Raw genomic sequence first — 14,489 nt, 5'->3', positions numbered from 1 at the left:
ACAGACTCGATTAAGAGATCAGGCAGCCAGTTCTGCACACGATTCCCTTCCACTCCAGGAGTAACCATTTTTTCATCATCGGCCCCACTCTCTGGGTTCCTACCTTTTAGCAAAGCAGGAGAGAGGACAGGATAGTGGCAAGGTAAGTACGCGATGGGATCATGATATAAGGTCTGAGTTTTTCTCTTTGCTGCCAATGAAAATTAATTGAAAACCATAATAACAAATTGTTTCGTGAGCTGTGTCAAAATTGGACTTTTAGTTCCAGAAAATTAGGCTTTTGATGCCGGGTTTATAATTTAGAATTTGCTGGACAGCATACTGTGAAAAAATGGATAGTTCAATCTCAGACATGTTGGAGTTAAAAGACAGAGCAGAATAAACCCCAACTGCACCCAACTATTCACTACAGTCTAAGTTACAGATTTGCTTGATTCAGTAATGCCCTCATCCATTTGTTGCAGGCTTTGCACCATTTTCATGACCTGCTGGGGCAATCGGAAGAAAGCCTTGTATTTATAAAGCATCTTCTCAGGAACATCTCAAGAGCATCAAAGTAGCTCATGTACAACTAGCTACTTTGCAGTGCTGCTACAAGTATCACAGCAACTGGTTACTGAAGCAAGCTTCACATTTTTTCTAATGCACTTAAGCCCTCAAGTGGAGCTGGAAATCATAACCTTTTCATAGGCAGAAGCCTAACAATGAAGGTGTTTGCAATTGTCCTGTTAAATGCATCTATTGCAGGATCATGACACAGACCCTCATAACAGCATAAGCGCCAGGAGCTAGTTCATGGGAGCACAGCCTCCCATGATCTGAATTAAGAGAACATATGAAAGCAGATTTCAACTGTGATTTGCGATCCCACAACAAATGATATTAGTGTCCAATTAATCTAATGCTGGTGTAATTGGCTGAGGGAGGAATGTTGGTCAGGACAAAGGGAGAATTCCCTGCTTTTCTTTAAATTATACCCATGCGATCTTTTTCCAACCACTTTAACTAGCAGAATAATATCTCATCCCAAAGGCAACAGCAATTTAACATACCCTCAGTACTGGGGGAGGTGACAGCCTCACGTTCTCTTTTATTCCTTCATGGGATGTGGATGTCACTGGCAAGGTCAGCATTTGTTGCCCAGCCCTAATTGTCCTTGAACTGAGTGGTTTGCTAGGCCATTTCAGAGGGCAGTTTTAGAGTCAACCGCATTGCTGTGAATCTGAAGCCAGATCAGCTTCCTTCCCTAAAGTTTCCTTCCCTAAAGGACACTAGTGAAACAGATGGGTTTTTAATGACAATCAATGATAGTTTCATGGTCACCATTACTGAGACTAGCTTTGAATTCCAGGTTTTTAAAAATTAATTGAATTTAAATTCCTCCGGCTGTCATGTTGCGATTTTGAACCCACCTCTCCAAAATGTTAGCATGGGTCGCTGAATTACTAGTCCAGTAGCATTATCACTACACCACCATCTGCCCAAGTTATGTGCTTAAGTCCTGGAGAGGGGTGTCAATCCACAACCTTCTAAGAGGCAAGAGTGCTAACAAATAAGCTAAGCTGGCAAATTCCTTCGGGCAATACCACAAAATAAGGTCTCTACAGAGCAAAATCAATGAAGCGCACAGAACAAGCTATCCACTCCTTAACAGATTGTCTCAATGCGGATTGAGTTATAAAGGAGCCAAATTCCTTTCTTTGGCAATCCAGTATATTTAGTTCATACTGGGTTGGACAGCTGTTTCTGTTAATCTCCCCATGTGTATGAAATATAGTAACTTAAAGCCAAAATACAGCATACTGCTCTGAAAGATAAAACAGTAGGAGTTTGAAATTTTTAATATCTTTTCCACCGGACCTGGGGTACAGTTCAATTCAAGCAGTGGTATACCTAACACATAGAGTTGCATATCACATGGGGGTCAGCTGGCTAGATGGCTACTGTGTGGCTCAAAGTAACACCAACAACACAGGTTCAATTCCCATCCTGGCTGAGGTAGACTTGGGAACTGTCTCCTTATTCTGCTGAGAGTGGAAGGTAATGGAAACCATCACTGACAAAAACTGTCAAGGAAATAGCTTAGGCTGAAGCAACAGCAGACCAATAGGTCAAGAACCTACCTTCAAGCAAACACTACATAGAACTTCATAGAAATGATAGCATAGAATCAGGCCATTAGACACAAAAGATCCTTGTAGGTGCTTGTCTCCCAAGCAAGCATCCATTAACCAAATCAACACATCCTTCCATCCCTTTCTCCCTCATGCACTTATCTAGCTTTCTGTTATTCATCTCAACTGTTGCTTGTTATAGTGAGTTCCACATTCTAAACACCCTGGGAAAAGGACAATCTACTGAATTTATGAGTCTTATTTTTATGACCCACCCACAAGTGGAAACATCTTCTCTATATCTACCTTATCAAACCCTTTCATGATTTTAAAGAGAGGTCGCTCCTCAGTCATCTTTTTTCCAAAGAAATGATCCCCCAGCCTGTCTCATCTTTCCTCATACATATAATTTCTCGGTTCTGTGTAAATATTTTTCCACCTTCTCCAGTGCCTCTATGTCATTTTCAATGGCTTACAAAAACATGTGTGTTGCTAAATATATAACACACTTCAGAATCAAGAATGCATCAAGGTGAGGGCGAGGACAGATGGTAAGCTCCTTCCCCTTTGCATACAGCGGAACACAAGGCCTAGACTTGAAGGGTTATAGGAATCAGCAACATGTTGTATTTATGATTGATTTTCCCTTCGCTATAATGGGCTATATTTCAATTTTTGACCTGCCTCCAATCCCATCATGTTCCTTGTTTAGAATCCCCCTCTGCTGGTGATGACTCTCTGGCCTCCTCAGTCAGTCAGGACGACATGGTGAAACAGAGGGACAGGAGGTCTCTCTGTGGATCCCGTCAATGTTCCCACGGTGTGACCAGCCAACAGGAGGCCCGGACAATGGTTTTCACACCCATGGGGAACCTGATGCCCAGCAGCAGTAGCAGCAGTGGCCATTTTATCTTACCCGACACTGGCACTTAGCCTCCAAAGGCAAACAACAAAATCCACTCCGAGGATTGCAGCAACTGCAATAGCACTGCCACCACAATGTTTAGCTCATGTGCCATGGGGGAAATCCAGTAAAGGAAACAGCGTGTAAGTTGTGCTAGCATGCGAGAGAGAGAGAAACAGCGAGCCCCGGGCACGGCATTAAGTTATGCAGAGACAGATGGAAGATCTCCACACTGCAAACAGCTCTAGCACCTGACATAGGTCAGGATATCACTGATATTTCAGTTTTAATGAATAGTGTCCAGCTTTCATGCACACTATCATTTTTTTAAATATGCAGTGTGCCTCTTCAACAGACATCCTCTGGAAACTGAGATTTTATCAGTCTACACGTAAGCCATCTGTTGAAAAATCTTTATTTTTCTAACGAAAAGATTAAGACAGCAATGAAAGTTTTGCAGATTTTACCTTGCTTTTCCTTGCATAGTCATATTAAATCTGACCTGTCAAGCGACCTCTTGCCCATGCGTTTCTCCATGTCATCTGTCCATAACTGGCCCAGGGAGCTATTAGTTGTCCTTCTGGTGATTGCTAGGGTATCATTATAGTATTATAGTACTGCAATGAGGCTAAAGTCTCTTTGTCCTCTTCCAGAGAAGCACTCCACCTATCTGTTATGCTGAGAAGAGACAGACTCTGGCAAGCAGATTTAAGTGACCTGCAGCACTGAAATTCTTGATTATCTGGAATTGAGCAGAAAGCTGTACTACTCATTGCACCAAGCTGTACATGCAGGTTCATGTTTTCATACTCACATGGCACATGAAACACAATTAAACACAAATTGGCAGCATGCAACTTAAAGTTATAAGGGAATAAAACTGCTGGGCATCATTCACTAGTCAGTGTAAACAAAAATCTGTGGCATTCACACTTTCTCAAAAATAATCCAAATCGAAAGATATAAGTGGCAAAAGTTTTATTCCATGGGTCCAATGCTATTTCTGTTGTTGACAGACTCAATAACATTTGTGTGCTCCATAAAAGGCATTGTGCACTTGTCTTAATTATGAGTTGGCTTTACAATCTGGACCATCCTTTGATGATTGGAGTTCTTTACGCTTGACTTGTTTTAGCTCATAAGTGACATCCATGGCAGCTTGGGGTTGCAAGTGACAAATAGGAATGAAATGGTTTTCCTTGTATTTTAATGTAATAATCATATGTTATTAATTAAAAGCAAGAATAACATTTAGGAGCAGCATAAAAAGCAATAGGGTCCAAAAACCCTTTGTGATCTCCAGCCCACCTCCTCACCCTGAGTCCTCTTTTCCTCCTGAAATGCATTCAATTGCTTCTTGAACCTATTTAAGTAACCTCACCTGACAAAAGTCCTGGTAACAAATTTTTTGTACTCATCAAGATTAAGCACTTGCATTGAGATTTAAAGAACTTTCCTTTCAAGCACCAAATTCTAGCATCAAGCAGTTCCAACTCAACTATATCACATTAGCTGTTTTTGCTTTGTGTGAGACCTGTGCTAGTGCAGTTGGTTCCCAGAAGCTAAATGTAAAACTGCCAGTGCTTGCTAAGATTGATGGCCCAAATAGCACTAAAAATGGATCTTGATGTATATTGATCTTGATGTGTCCTGGCAGACATATTCAACTTGAAGCCAGCTACAGGAAGGCTACACGTTCGTGAACAGGCAGTGTTATCATTACACTCATGCAATGTAGAAAACAGCGAGTTTTTATTTATTCATTCACAGGATGTGGGCATTGGTGGCATGTTCAGTATTTATTGCCCATCCCTAATTGCCCTGGAGAAGGTGGTGGTGCACTACCTTCTTGAACCGCTGCAGTCCATATGGTGTAGGTACACCCACAGTGCTGTTAGGGAGGGAGTTCCAGGATTTTGACCCAGCGACAGTGAAGGAACGGCAATATATTTCCAAATCAGGATGGTGAGTGACTTGGAGTGGAACTTCCAGGTGGTGGTGTTCCCCATATGTTTGCTGCCCTTGTCTTTCTAGAGGATAGTGGTCATGGGTTTGGAAGGTGCTGCCTAAGGAACCTTGATGAGTTTCTGCAGTTCCCATTGTAGGTGGTACACACTGCTGCCATTGTGCGTTGGTGGTGGAGGCAGTGAATATTTGTGGATGTGGTGCCAATCAAGCAGGCTGCTTTGTCTTGGATGGTGTTGAGCTTCTTGAGTGTTGTGGGAGCTGCACTCATCCAGACAAGCAGAGAGTATTCCATCACACTCCTGACTTGTGCTGAAGTACATCTTATGGGTGGTACAAACAGCAGCCATGTTGCACCAGTGGTGAAGGCAGTGAATGGCTAACGTGGTGAATGGTGTGTCAATGAAACAGACAGCTTTGTCAAACCTGATATTTCAACTCAGCCTCAATGCCCTAATGTACCAGTGTGACATGCTTGAAATTTCCACACCAACCAACCATTTTTCTGAGTTATATTAGAAAAGTAGTACTGAATTAGAGATCATTTTGTGCTGTGAGCCCCTGCCCACTATAAACTAGAGTTAAAAACAAAAAAACTGCGGATGCTGGAAATCCAAAACAAAAACAGAATTACCTGGAAAAACTCAGCAGGTCTGGCAGCATCAGCGGAGAAGAAAAGAGTTGACATTTCGAGTCCTCATGACCCTTCGACAGAACTTGAGTTTGAGTCCAAGAAAGAGTTGAAATATAAGTTGGTTTAAGGTGTGTGTGTGGGAGGCGGAGACATAGGGAGAGAGAGAGAGGTGGGGGTGTGGTTGTAGGGACAAACAAGCAGTGATAGAAGCAGATCATCAAAAGATGTCAACGACAATAGTACAATAGAACACATAGGTGTTAAAGTTAAAGTTGGTGATATTATCTAAATGAATGTGCTAATTAAGAATGGATGGTAGGGCACTCAAGGTATAGCTCTAGTGGGGTTTTTTTTTATACAATGGAAATAGGTGGGAAAAGGAAAATCTTTATAATTTATTGGAAAAAAAAGGAAGGGGGAAACAGAAAGGGGGTGGGGATGGGGGAGGGAGCTCATGACCTAAAGTTGTTGAATTCAATAGTCAGTCCGGAAACTAGAGTTAAAAACGAAAAAACTGCGGATGCTGGAAATCCAAAACAAAAACAGAATTATCTGGAAAAACTCAGCAGGTCTGGCAGCATCGGCGGAGAAGAAAAGAGTTGACGTTTCGAGTCCTCATGACCCTTCGACAGAACTTGCGTTCGAGTCCAAGAAAGAGTTGAAATATAAGCTGGTTTAAGGTGTGTGTGTGGGGGGCGGAGAGATAGAGAGACAAAGAGGTGGAGGGGGGGGTGGGGGTGTGTGGTTGTAGGGACAAACAAGCAGTGATAGAAGCAGATCATCAAAAGATGTCAACGATGTCAAACTCAAACTTCACTGGAAGCCCAACGCAAACGGGAGGAACAACACCTCATCTTCCGACTAGGGACTTTACAGCCTTCTGGACTGAATATTGAATTCAACAACTTTAGGTCGTAAGTTCCCTCCCCCATCCCCACCCCCTTTCTGTTTCCCCCTTCCCCCTTTTTTTTTCCAATAAATTATAAAGATTTTTCTTTTCCCACCTATTTCCATTATATATATAAAAAAACCCACTAGAGCTATACCTTGGGTGCCCTACCATCCATTCTTAATTAGCACATTCGTTTAGATAATATCACCAACTTTAATTTTAACACCTATGTGTTCTATTGTACTATTGTCGTTGACATCTTTTGATGATGTGTTTCTATCACTGCTTGTTTGTCCCTACAACCACACACCCCCACCACCCCCCTCCACCTCTTTGTCTCTCTATCTCTCCGCCCCCCACACACACACCTTAAACCAGCTTATATTTCAACTCTTTCTTGGACTCGAACGCAAGTTCTGTCGAAGGGTCATGAGGACTCGAAACGTCAACTCTTTTCTTCTCCGCCAATGCTGCCAGACCTGCTGAGTTTTTCCAGGTAATTCCGGAAACTAGAGTGCCCATTGTTCCATATGGGAACCATACAGGCAGTATGCAGAGTACTGTATATTTTCAGCCCATCAGCCTGGGTTCAGTTTAAACCTAGGTTTAACTAACAATGTGCTGAACACTGAGATAAAGGCAAAATACTGCAGATGCTGGAAATCTGAAACAAAAACAAAAAATGCTGGAAAAACTCAACAGGTCTAACAGCATCTGGGGAGAGGAATACAGGTAATGTTTCAAGTCCATGTTTCTTCTTCAGCTGTGAAGAACAGTCATCTGGACTCAAAACATTAACTCTGTCTTTCTCTCCATGAATGTGCTGAATTCATTGTGTAAGTCTATTTCATAAATGCATTTACTTTTAACTGCTTGAAATGAAAAGGAGCATCAATGATATAAAAAGAGAAAGTGCTGGAAAAACTCAGCAGATTGTTCCAAAGAAGAGTCATATTGGACCCAAAACGCTAACTGTTTCTCTCTCCACAGATGCTGCCAGACCTGCTGAGCTTTTCCAGCTATTTTGTTTTTATTTCAGGTCTCCAGCATTGTTTTGCTTTGATTTGAGTATCAATGATACTTTGGTGACTGGCACTGACCACCTGATCTTTCCTATGAACAATGAAGTACTGTGAGGTATTACTGACCAGTTAACACCTATTCCCAAGGATGGGTTATAAGGTCTAAAGAAGCAAGGAAGTTAAGTTAAAAACATTAAGGAGCAACAAACTGTACAGTTTACACAATATTGTGGAAACAGAGTTGAGATTGATTGAGGCAAAACGTGACAGCTCAGCATTGCGGTGTCACAATTATACTGAGTGTTTCTTGTTGCTGAGAAGCTGTTCCTGTTTCCCTATGAGGTGACAAATGTAGTATTAACCTTAGTTGAGCTTTGACTTCAGCTTCCAGGACAACTTTAAAGAGGCAGCCACAAACTACTGGCTGCTCACGTTGGCTCCAGGAGATGGGCTGAAGCTAACATCAAAGTGGAAAAAGTTGGTAACATCAGGAATATTCCCGATTTCAGATACCTGCAAGTTGTATATAGAAATATACGAACAGGGGTAAGCCATTCAGCTCCTTGGAAGCCAGTTCATTACATCAATGAGACCATAGTTGGCCTGTATCTTAAATCCATCCACCTCACTCAACTCCATATCCTTCCATACCCTTATCTAGCAAAAATATGTGTGTTTAATGGTACGTGCACACTTCTTTACTTTAACAAAGCTGAGGTTGGTGAGAGCAGCAGTATAATGTCACACCACCACTGTAAACATTGATGACTCTCCCTCAACAGTACCTGCAATATAAATGAAACATTTGATCAAGAGTCCCATTTCCAGAATCATGTAGTGTGTTTTTGTGATGCTGTTATCATGAGGGTACGTGGACGTTGTAAGAACATGTGAAGGCATTGGTTTTCAAATTCAATGAATGGCCTAAGAAATAATTACAAAAAGCTGTGGCATATTCATAAATGAAGTAGCTGTGGAGGTGTTGTGGTACAGTGATTGTTATTTGCTTATCAGCGATTTAAATACAGTTCCTTTTTAAAAGTCTGGCACCTGTTTCACACTGCGGTACCGGGAATAAAATTATAAAGCTTCAATAATCGTCTGTGACAGTGCCACTATACCTGCTACTGTCATGCTGATGTCAAATGGTTTAGGATGTGCATTTGTACATAAATGGAAATATAACCCAGTAGAGAGGTCCTAATCTGGTTCTGTGGGCAAAGTGAAGCGGGTTGACCCCCCCCCCCCCCTCCCCCCACAAAACTCACGTTCACACAAGCTACGGGTTAGCTCCAGCCCAGTAAAAAAAAAGCCCCGTTTTAAAACTGCAAAAACAGGTCCCCTAAGCTTCCTGCGAATCTTCTAAGCTTACTACTGCTCGATGCTTTTAATCGCAGCACATAGCTGCTCTCCCACTCGCTTTCGTCCCATGTTACAAATTAGCCATTTGGTCGGTAAGGCTCTACCAATGTACCCCAAGCTTGCGTGTGCGCTTGCTCCTTCATCGCTAACCTCAGCGCATCCCATAGTCAGCAACATTACCCGGATTTACCATCCACAAATTGCTTTCAAATACCCAATCTGATGGACAATTCTGCATTTGAAGCAACATTTCTAGACCAGCCAAGATCAGATCTATGAAATTCCGAGGTAGTGAATCAATTTTGTAAGAATATTCACCAACACATGACAGTAACAGCTTGCAGTGCCATGAATTTCCATTAAATGCTTTTACGTCAGAACGGAACTCCATTCGACAACACTAACTCGGACACGGCCCTCCATATAATTATTTAAACATGTTTCATGCATTCTGGAAATTTGAAATCCCCAGTACTTGGGTGCATTTAACAATACAAACGTTTGGCAGATTTCACAGTCACTGACAAACTGCAATCGGTCAAAAAGTGAAATCGTTAGAAAAGAAACAGTTGAGGGAGTCACTGCAAAATAAAATCATTGTTCTTTTCTCCCCTCAGTGAGCCCAGATGTAAGTGCCCCCATTACATGCACATGCCACAAGTAGAATACGTGCAACCGGTACACCACATGCAACTGGTACACTATAAGCAGCATGTACAATACATGTCACTGGTACACTACATGCAATACGTACAATACATGCACCTGATACACCACAGGCTACTGGTACACCATAGGCAATAAGTTTAATGTACGCATCTGGTACACAACATGCAACTGTGCACCACACACGTTTTGCACACGCTATTTTAAGGTAGAAGTGTCTCACACGCTGTTTTATTAAATTTAACGATTATTCTTATTCCGCCGTGTTTAATACGTTGTGTTTTATACAAAAATTCTTCAAAATCCACGAAATATTGAAAATGAAATCGGACTTTCGCAAACCACAGCATCAAACTTCGTTTCGTATGTGGCACTCGTTACAAACTATCGGAACTAAAGAATTGCCTTTACTTGTCAGTCCATTGCAAACAAGTCGATGAAGGGTCTCCTTGCAAGATGCTAATAATGCCCCTGGGGCAGAAAATAGTGCAGAAATCGAAATGTCGTCACAAAATTGCAGGGAAGAATCCGGAGGTTACTGAGATCCGGAGAGAACCTTGTCTCGAAGCTGTCTCTCCCTCGTTCAAACGAACCCTCCTATCTCTGCCGCGCTCAAACGGAGTCCCGTGTGCTTTATTTAATCAAAACCAGTTGCATCCTCACCAGCCCACACGGCCTGGTCTGCTCTTCCTACCTGTTATTGTGATGTTGTTGTAGGTGTTGGAGAATTGTTCCTTCGTCAGGACAACCTGCATCTGCGAAGCTTTCTCCCTCTGTAACTCCAGCATGATATCCGGGTGCTGGGCGATTTTGCAGCCCTTCTGTTTGTCCAGGGCGATGTCACTCCGGACAATGTCTGAAACGGGAGACCAAACAACGTCAAGGTGCGATTTGGATCAGTCCAAATTACGGTTGTAGTTATCATCCTTCCTCCCCCCACCCACCACCGCCCCCCCCCACCACCCCCCCGCGCTACCCCCACACACCACACACCACAAAAAAAACCCGAATCTCGGATCACGCAACAACGAGGGTTAACAGGAGAAATGTTAATCTTCAAATTAAAAAGCGTCTACATTAGAAATCCCATCAAGGGGACTTTCCGAGATATTTTACTCTGAATTCTTGACACCGCCTCCCCAAAGGAAGGGTACAAAATGGCAGGAGATAGTCAGCTGCACCTTCCAAATGACACAATTAGTTTATTTTTTTTTTAATGGAATGATGATAGATGCACTAAATGTCACTCCTAACACGTCACGGCGATTTGTAATTGTAATCCATGCATTCTACAGGTCTATCCTGTTAGATAAAGTTGGACATGTAACGGATGCAGTGGTCGATTTATTTATTGTGGCAGAGGCTTTATATAAAGAGAAAACACATACAGTGACTATGTAGAAAGAATACATGTTGACAGCACATGTATAGTATTCAGCAGGTCTGGCAGCATCGGCGGAGAAGAAAAGAGTTGACGTTTCGAGTCCTCATGACCCTTCGACAGAACTGAGTTCTGTCGAAGGGTCGTGAGGACTCGAAACGTCAACTCTTTTCTTCTCCGCCGATGCTGCCAGACCTGCTGAGTTTTTCCAGGTAATTCTGTTTTTGTTTTGAATTTCCAGCATCCGCAGTTTTTTTTTTGTGTTTTTATCTCATGCATAATATTCATATGTTTCGTTACATGTTATGCAGTGGCAAATTACCACGATTACAGATTATGATAAACCTTTCAAATATATTTCATGGTAAGCATCAGTTGGCACGTTTTATAGATTATCTTTCTAATATGCAATTCCACAGATTGTCAACAAACAAACAAAACAAATCTACGGTCTGCCTTAAGCGCTGTTTAAACGACTTTGGGGGTTAGGCAGGGGAGACCGGCGGGAGAAGGTGCTAATTATACTGAGAGGAGTGCTGATGGATCAGTTGCAACCAAAAAAAAAAAATGCAGGTACCGTCTTCGTAGTTTTTCAGGTAGTAATCCGGCCCCAGTTCCCCCCGGTGCTTCGCCAGATTTCGATGATTTTGAAACTGCAGAAAGTCCGTTCTCTTTCCACCGAACCACAGAAAGGCAGGGGACAACCCTCGCGCCAGCGTGACCAGCCTTTTGGAGCTGAAAGCACACACATCGGAATTTTTTTAACCTCCCGCCTCCTCCCCCCCCCCCCCCCCCCCCCAAAAAAAAATAACATTCAACCCTCTCTTTCGCTGCTTTCGTGCAAAATATTGGCTGGCGTGTATAAGACACGTCGTTCGCGTGAGCTGTATATTTAACCAGAACGGGAGTTGGGGTGGCGGGGAGGGGGGGTGTATTTCGAAAAACAAAAGGGTCCTCTCCTTAAATTATCCGCGCCTTTAATTTCCGAACGCTAATTTGAGAGCTCGTTGCACACAAAGGAGGTTGCGGGTAGTTTGTATTAAGGAGTTGGATTAAAACGCTGCAGACTATTGCAACTCCGCCGCCAGACTTCAGGACACGGGTCGTTGTCGGGCTTATGTGCTGTTGCAAGGGACGCTTTCATGGTTTTCGTGCCAATGCTCTCGCCAACAGTGAACGTGAGGGTGAGAGAATCTATTTCGGATGTTTTGCCAGTTCGAACATTACACTGCGTGCACTGAGTGTATAGATACAGAGAGAGAGAGGGGGAGAAAGAGAGAGAGACAGTAACTGTACACGGGGTCTTGATTACAGCAGCGACGGTAACCAGTTAGGAGTCGAAATCCGAAATTAAAAGGGATTTATGACACACGGGGACCTTTCACCCGATGAATAATTTTAGTTTCTTTATTTTTTAAAAAAAAGGAAGAAACGATTTCATACTCAACATTAACTGAAATGGCCCCCAAATAAATAAAGAAAGCCCAGTTTGGGATATGTCCACCAAAGGCCGATAGTTTTCACTCGATCAGTATTGATAGAGTAAGGGACCACTGGATAGTTTAGACGCGTGTGTGAAATCGGAACTTATTATTATTTTTAAAATCAAACGAAACCCCGTTAAAGGGGGGCGGGCGGGGTTGGGGGGGGGGGTGGTGCAGGAGAGAAGGAGCAGTCGTAAATAGATTTACCAGCTCCATTTTCGCGCTGGCGGTCCTACTCCACTTTTATTTCCCACCCACCACCCCCCCCCAACCCCAACCCCCCCACCTCTCGTGCCCCCCCCCACCCCACCCCCACCCCCTTGTCAAATATTCGACTGCTTTGTTTTGTTTGATTGAATTTGAAGAAAGCCTCAATTTAAAAAAAAGAAATCAGGACGTGCTGCCGTTTGCAAACGATTTTTCGATCCCGCCTGTCGATCAATGGGTGGGTTTTTTGTCCCAAGTTTCTTTCCCGGGATAATTTGCAGCAAGCTGCAATCGCCCGCTTTTCCAAACAATTTCCCGATCATAAAGCAGAGAGAGGGAGAGGGAGAGAGAGGAGGGAGGGAGGGAGGGAGGGAGGGGGGGGAGAAAATTTGCTTTCGCTTTATCGAATTCAACGGCGTATTTTTCCCCCCTCTCTTGTTTCCTGAAATTAAGCAGTAAATTCAAATGGTTTCGGCGCGGGGGGGTTAAACAATCGAGATGTTTTGCTTTTTTTTTTAAAAAAGGTCTTTTTTTTCTCCTCCTCCTCCCACACTCCCCCCCCCCACCAAAAAAAAAATTAGCCACGTTCTTGAAAAGTTGGATTTCTCAGGGTGCACCGGACCCCCCATCAAACAGCCCTTTGATGGGCCGAAATTGGATATGAAGTAACGCCACGTCGATTGCACAGAAGCGAAATGATTGCGCTATATTTTTTTTAATTGAAAAGGGATCTCCGTCTATTCCGAGTTACCCCCCCCCCCCTCCCAATACCGCGCGCTTTTGAAAGTCAACAAATAGAAATTGAAACGAATGGAAAATTGCGTGTCAATTTCAGGCTGGGCACTGAGAGCCCGAAGGGAGAATCGGACTTTAAGACGCACAAAAAATAGTCTTGTCCTTTCTCTGGGGAAAGTGGTTGAGGGGTGTGGGGGGGGGGGGGGGGGGGGGGGGAGGTGTGGGGGTGTGGGGGGTGGGGGGGTGTTTGTGGGGGGAAGCATTTTACCTTAAGAAGTCGATCCAGCCATTGTGCACCACGGCGGGGTCCAGCTGGATTGACAGAAAGTTCTCGCTGACCGTCCGAACCGAGCTCCTGATATTCACGTCCAGGAGGATGAGAGTTCTCAGATCCCTCGCGTGACTCCTGCCCGGGCTGAGACCCCCCCCGGCGGCCGATTTTCGTTCCCCGCCTTGAGCCCCGGCCGAGAGGTGAGCGAGGGATGCGAGGAAGCACAAGGCTGGCAAGGTCCCAGGGAGGCTGAGAGTGAAGGCACTGGGCATCATCGCCGCAGAGGGAGAGAGAGAGAGAGGGAGGGAGGGAGAGAGAGAGAGAGAGAGAGAGAGCAAAATTCATTCACATCGAATTAAAACCTTCCAATGCTCGGGCAGATGGAAACTTCCAAGCCGGTGGCGAGAGTGAATTATTTCTTTATCTTGCCCGTGTGTGTGTGTGTGTGTGTGTGTGTGTATGTGTGGTTTACAATGTTTTGATGGCGTGGTTTACAGCTCCACGCCCCTCGCCACCAGCCTCATCCAGCAGACGCCGATCCCACCCACCCCCCCCCCCTTTAAAATAGCCTCTACCAGGCTGTAACTCTGATTAGAGCCCAAGACACCATCCGATTGGTGTCAGCAGTGCCAGCCTGCGCTTAAAACACATCCCAACCCACACCCCCCGCCACCCCCCCCCCCCCCCTTCCCCTCTCTCGCCCTGCGCCCCTCCACAGTACAAGTCACCTTGTACATTACTGTAAACCCCACCCCCAGAGGAGGGAAAACAGCGGGGGGGTGGGGGTGGGGGGGGGGCGTGGGAGAAGTAATTGAAAAATGGGCCACAGCACAACTATGGTCATTTATTTCC

The 14,489-nt window shown here is 44.1% G+C and overlaps 1 protein-coding gene across 1 annotated transcript in view; it reads right to left on the bottom strand.

Annotated features, from left to right (window-relative positions):
* The window catches only part of hpse2 (heparanase 2), a 521,818-nt gene extending 507,906 nt beyond the window's left edge, over positions 1 to 13,912 (bottom strand). Inside the window, exons 1-3 of the mRNA XM_041209324.1 lie at positions 13,635 to 13,912; positions 11,518 to 11,675; positions 10,254 to 10,415 (exon numbers count right to left, since the gene is read on the bottom strand). Coding sequence (XP_041065258.1) covers positions 10,254 to 10,415; positions 11,518 to 11,675; positions 13,635 to 13,912 — 598 coding nt within the window. The remainder of the gene's footprint in view (positions 1 to 10,253; positions 10,416 to 11,517; positions 11,676 to 13,634) is intronic.
* Between the last annotated feature and the right edge of the window lie 577 nt (positions 13,913 to 14,489).

Source organism: Carcharodon carcharias, chromosome 17, assembly GCF_017639515.1.
Source record: "Carcharodon carcharias isolate sCarCar2 chromosome 17, sCarCar2.pri, whole genome shotgun sequence".
NCBI classification, from domain to species: domain Eukaryota; kingdom Metazoa; phylum Chordata; class Chondrichthyes; order Lamniformes; family Lamnidae; genus Carcharodon; species Carcharodon carcharias.
The sequence above is the reverse complement of the archived record's forward strand: the minus strand, read 5'-3'. Positions and strand labels throughout refer to the sequence as shown.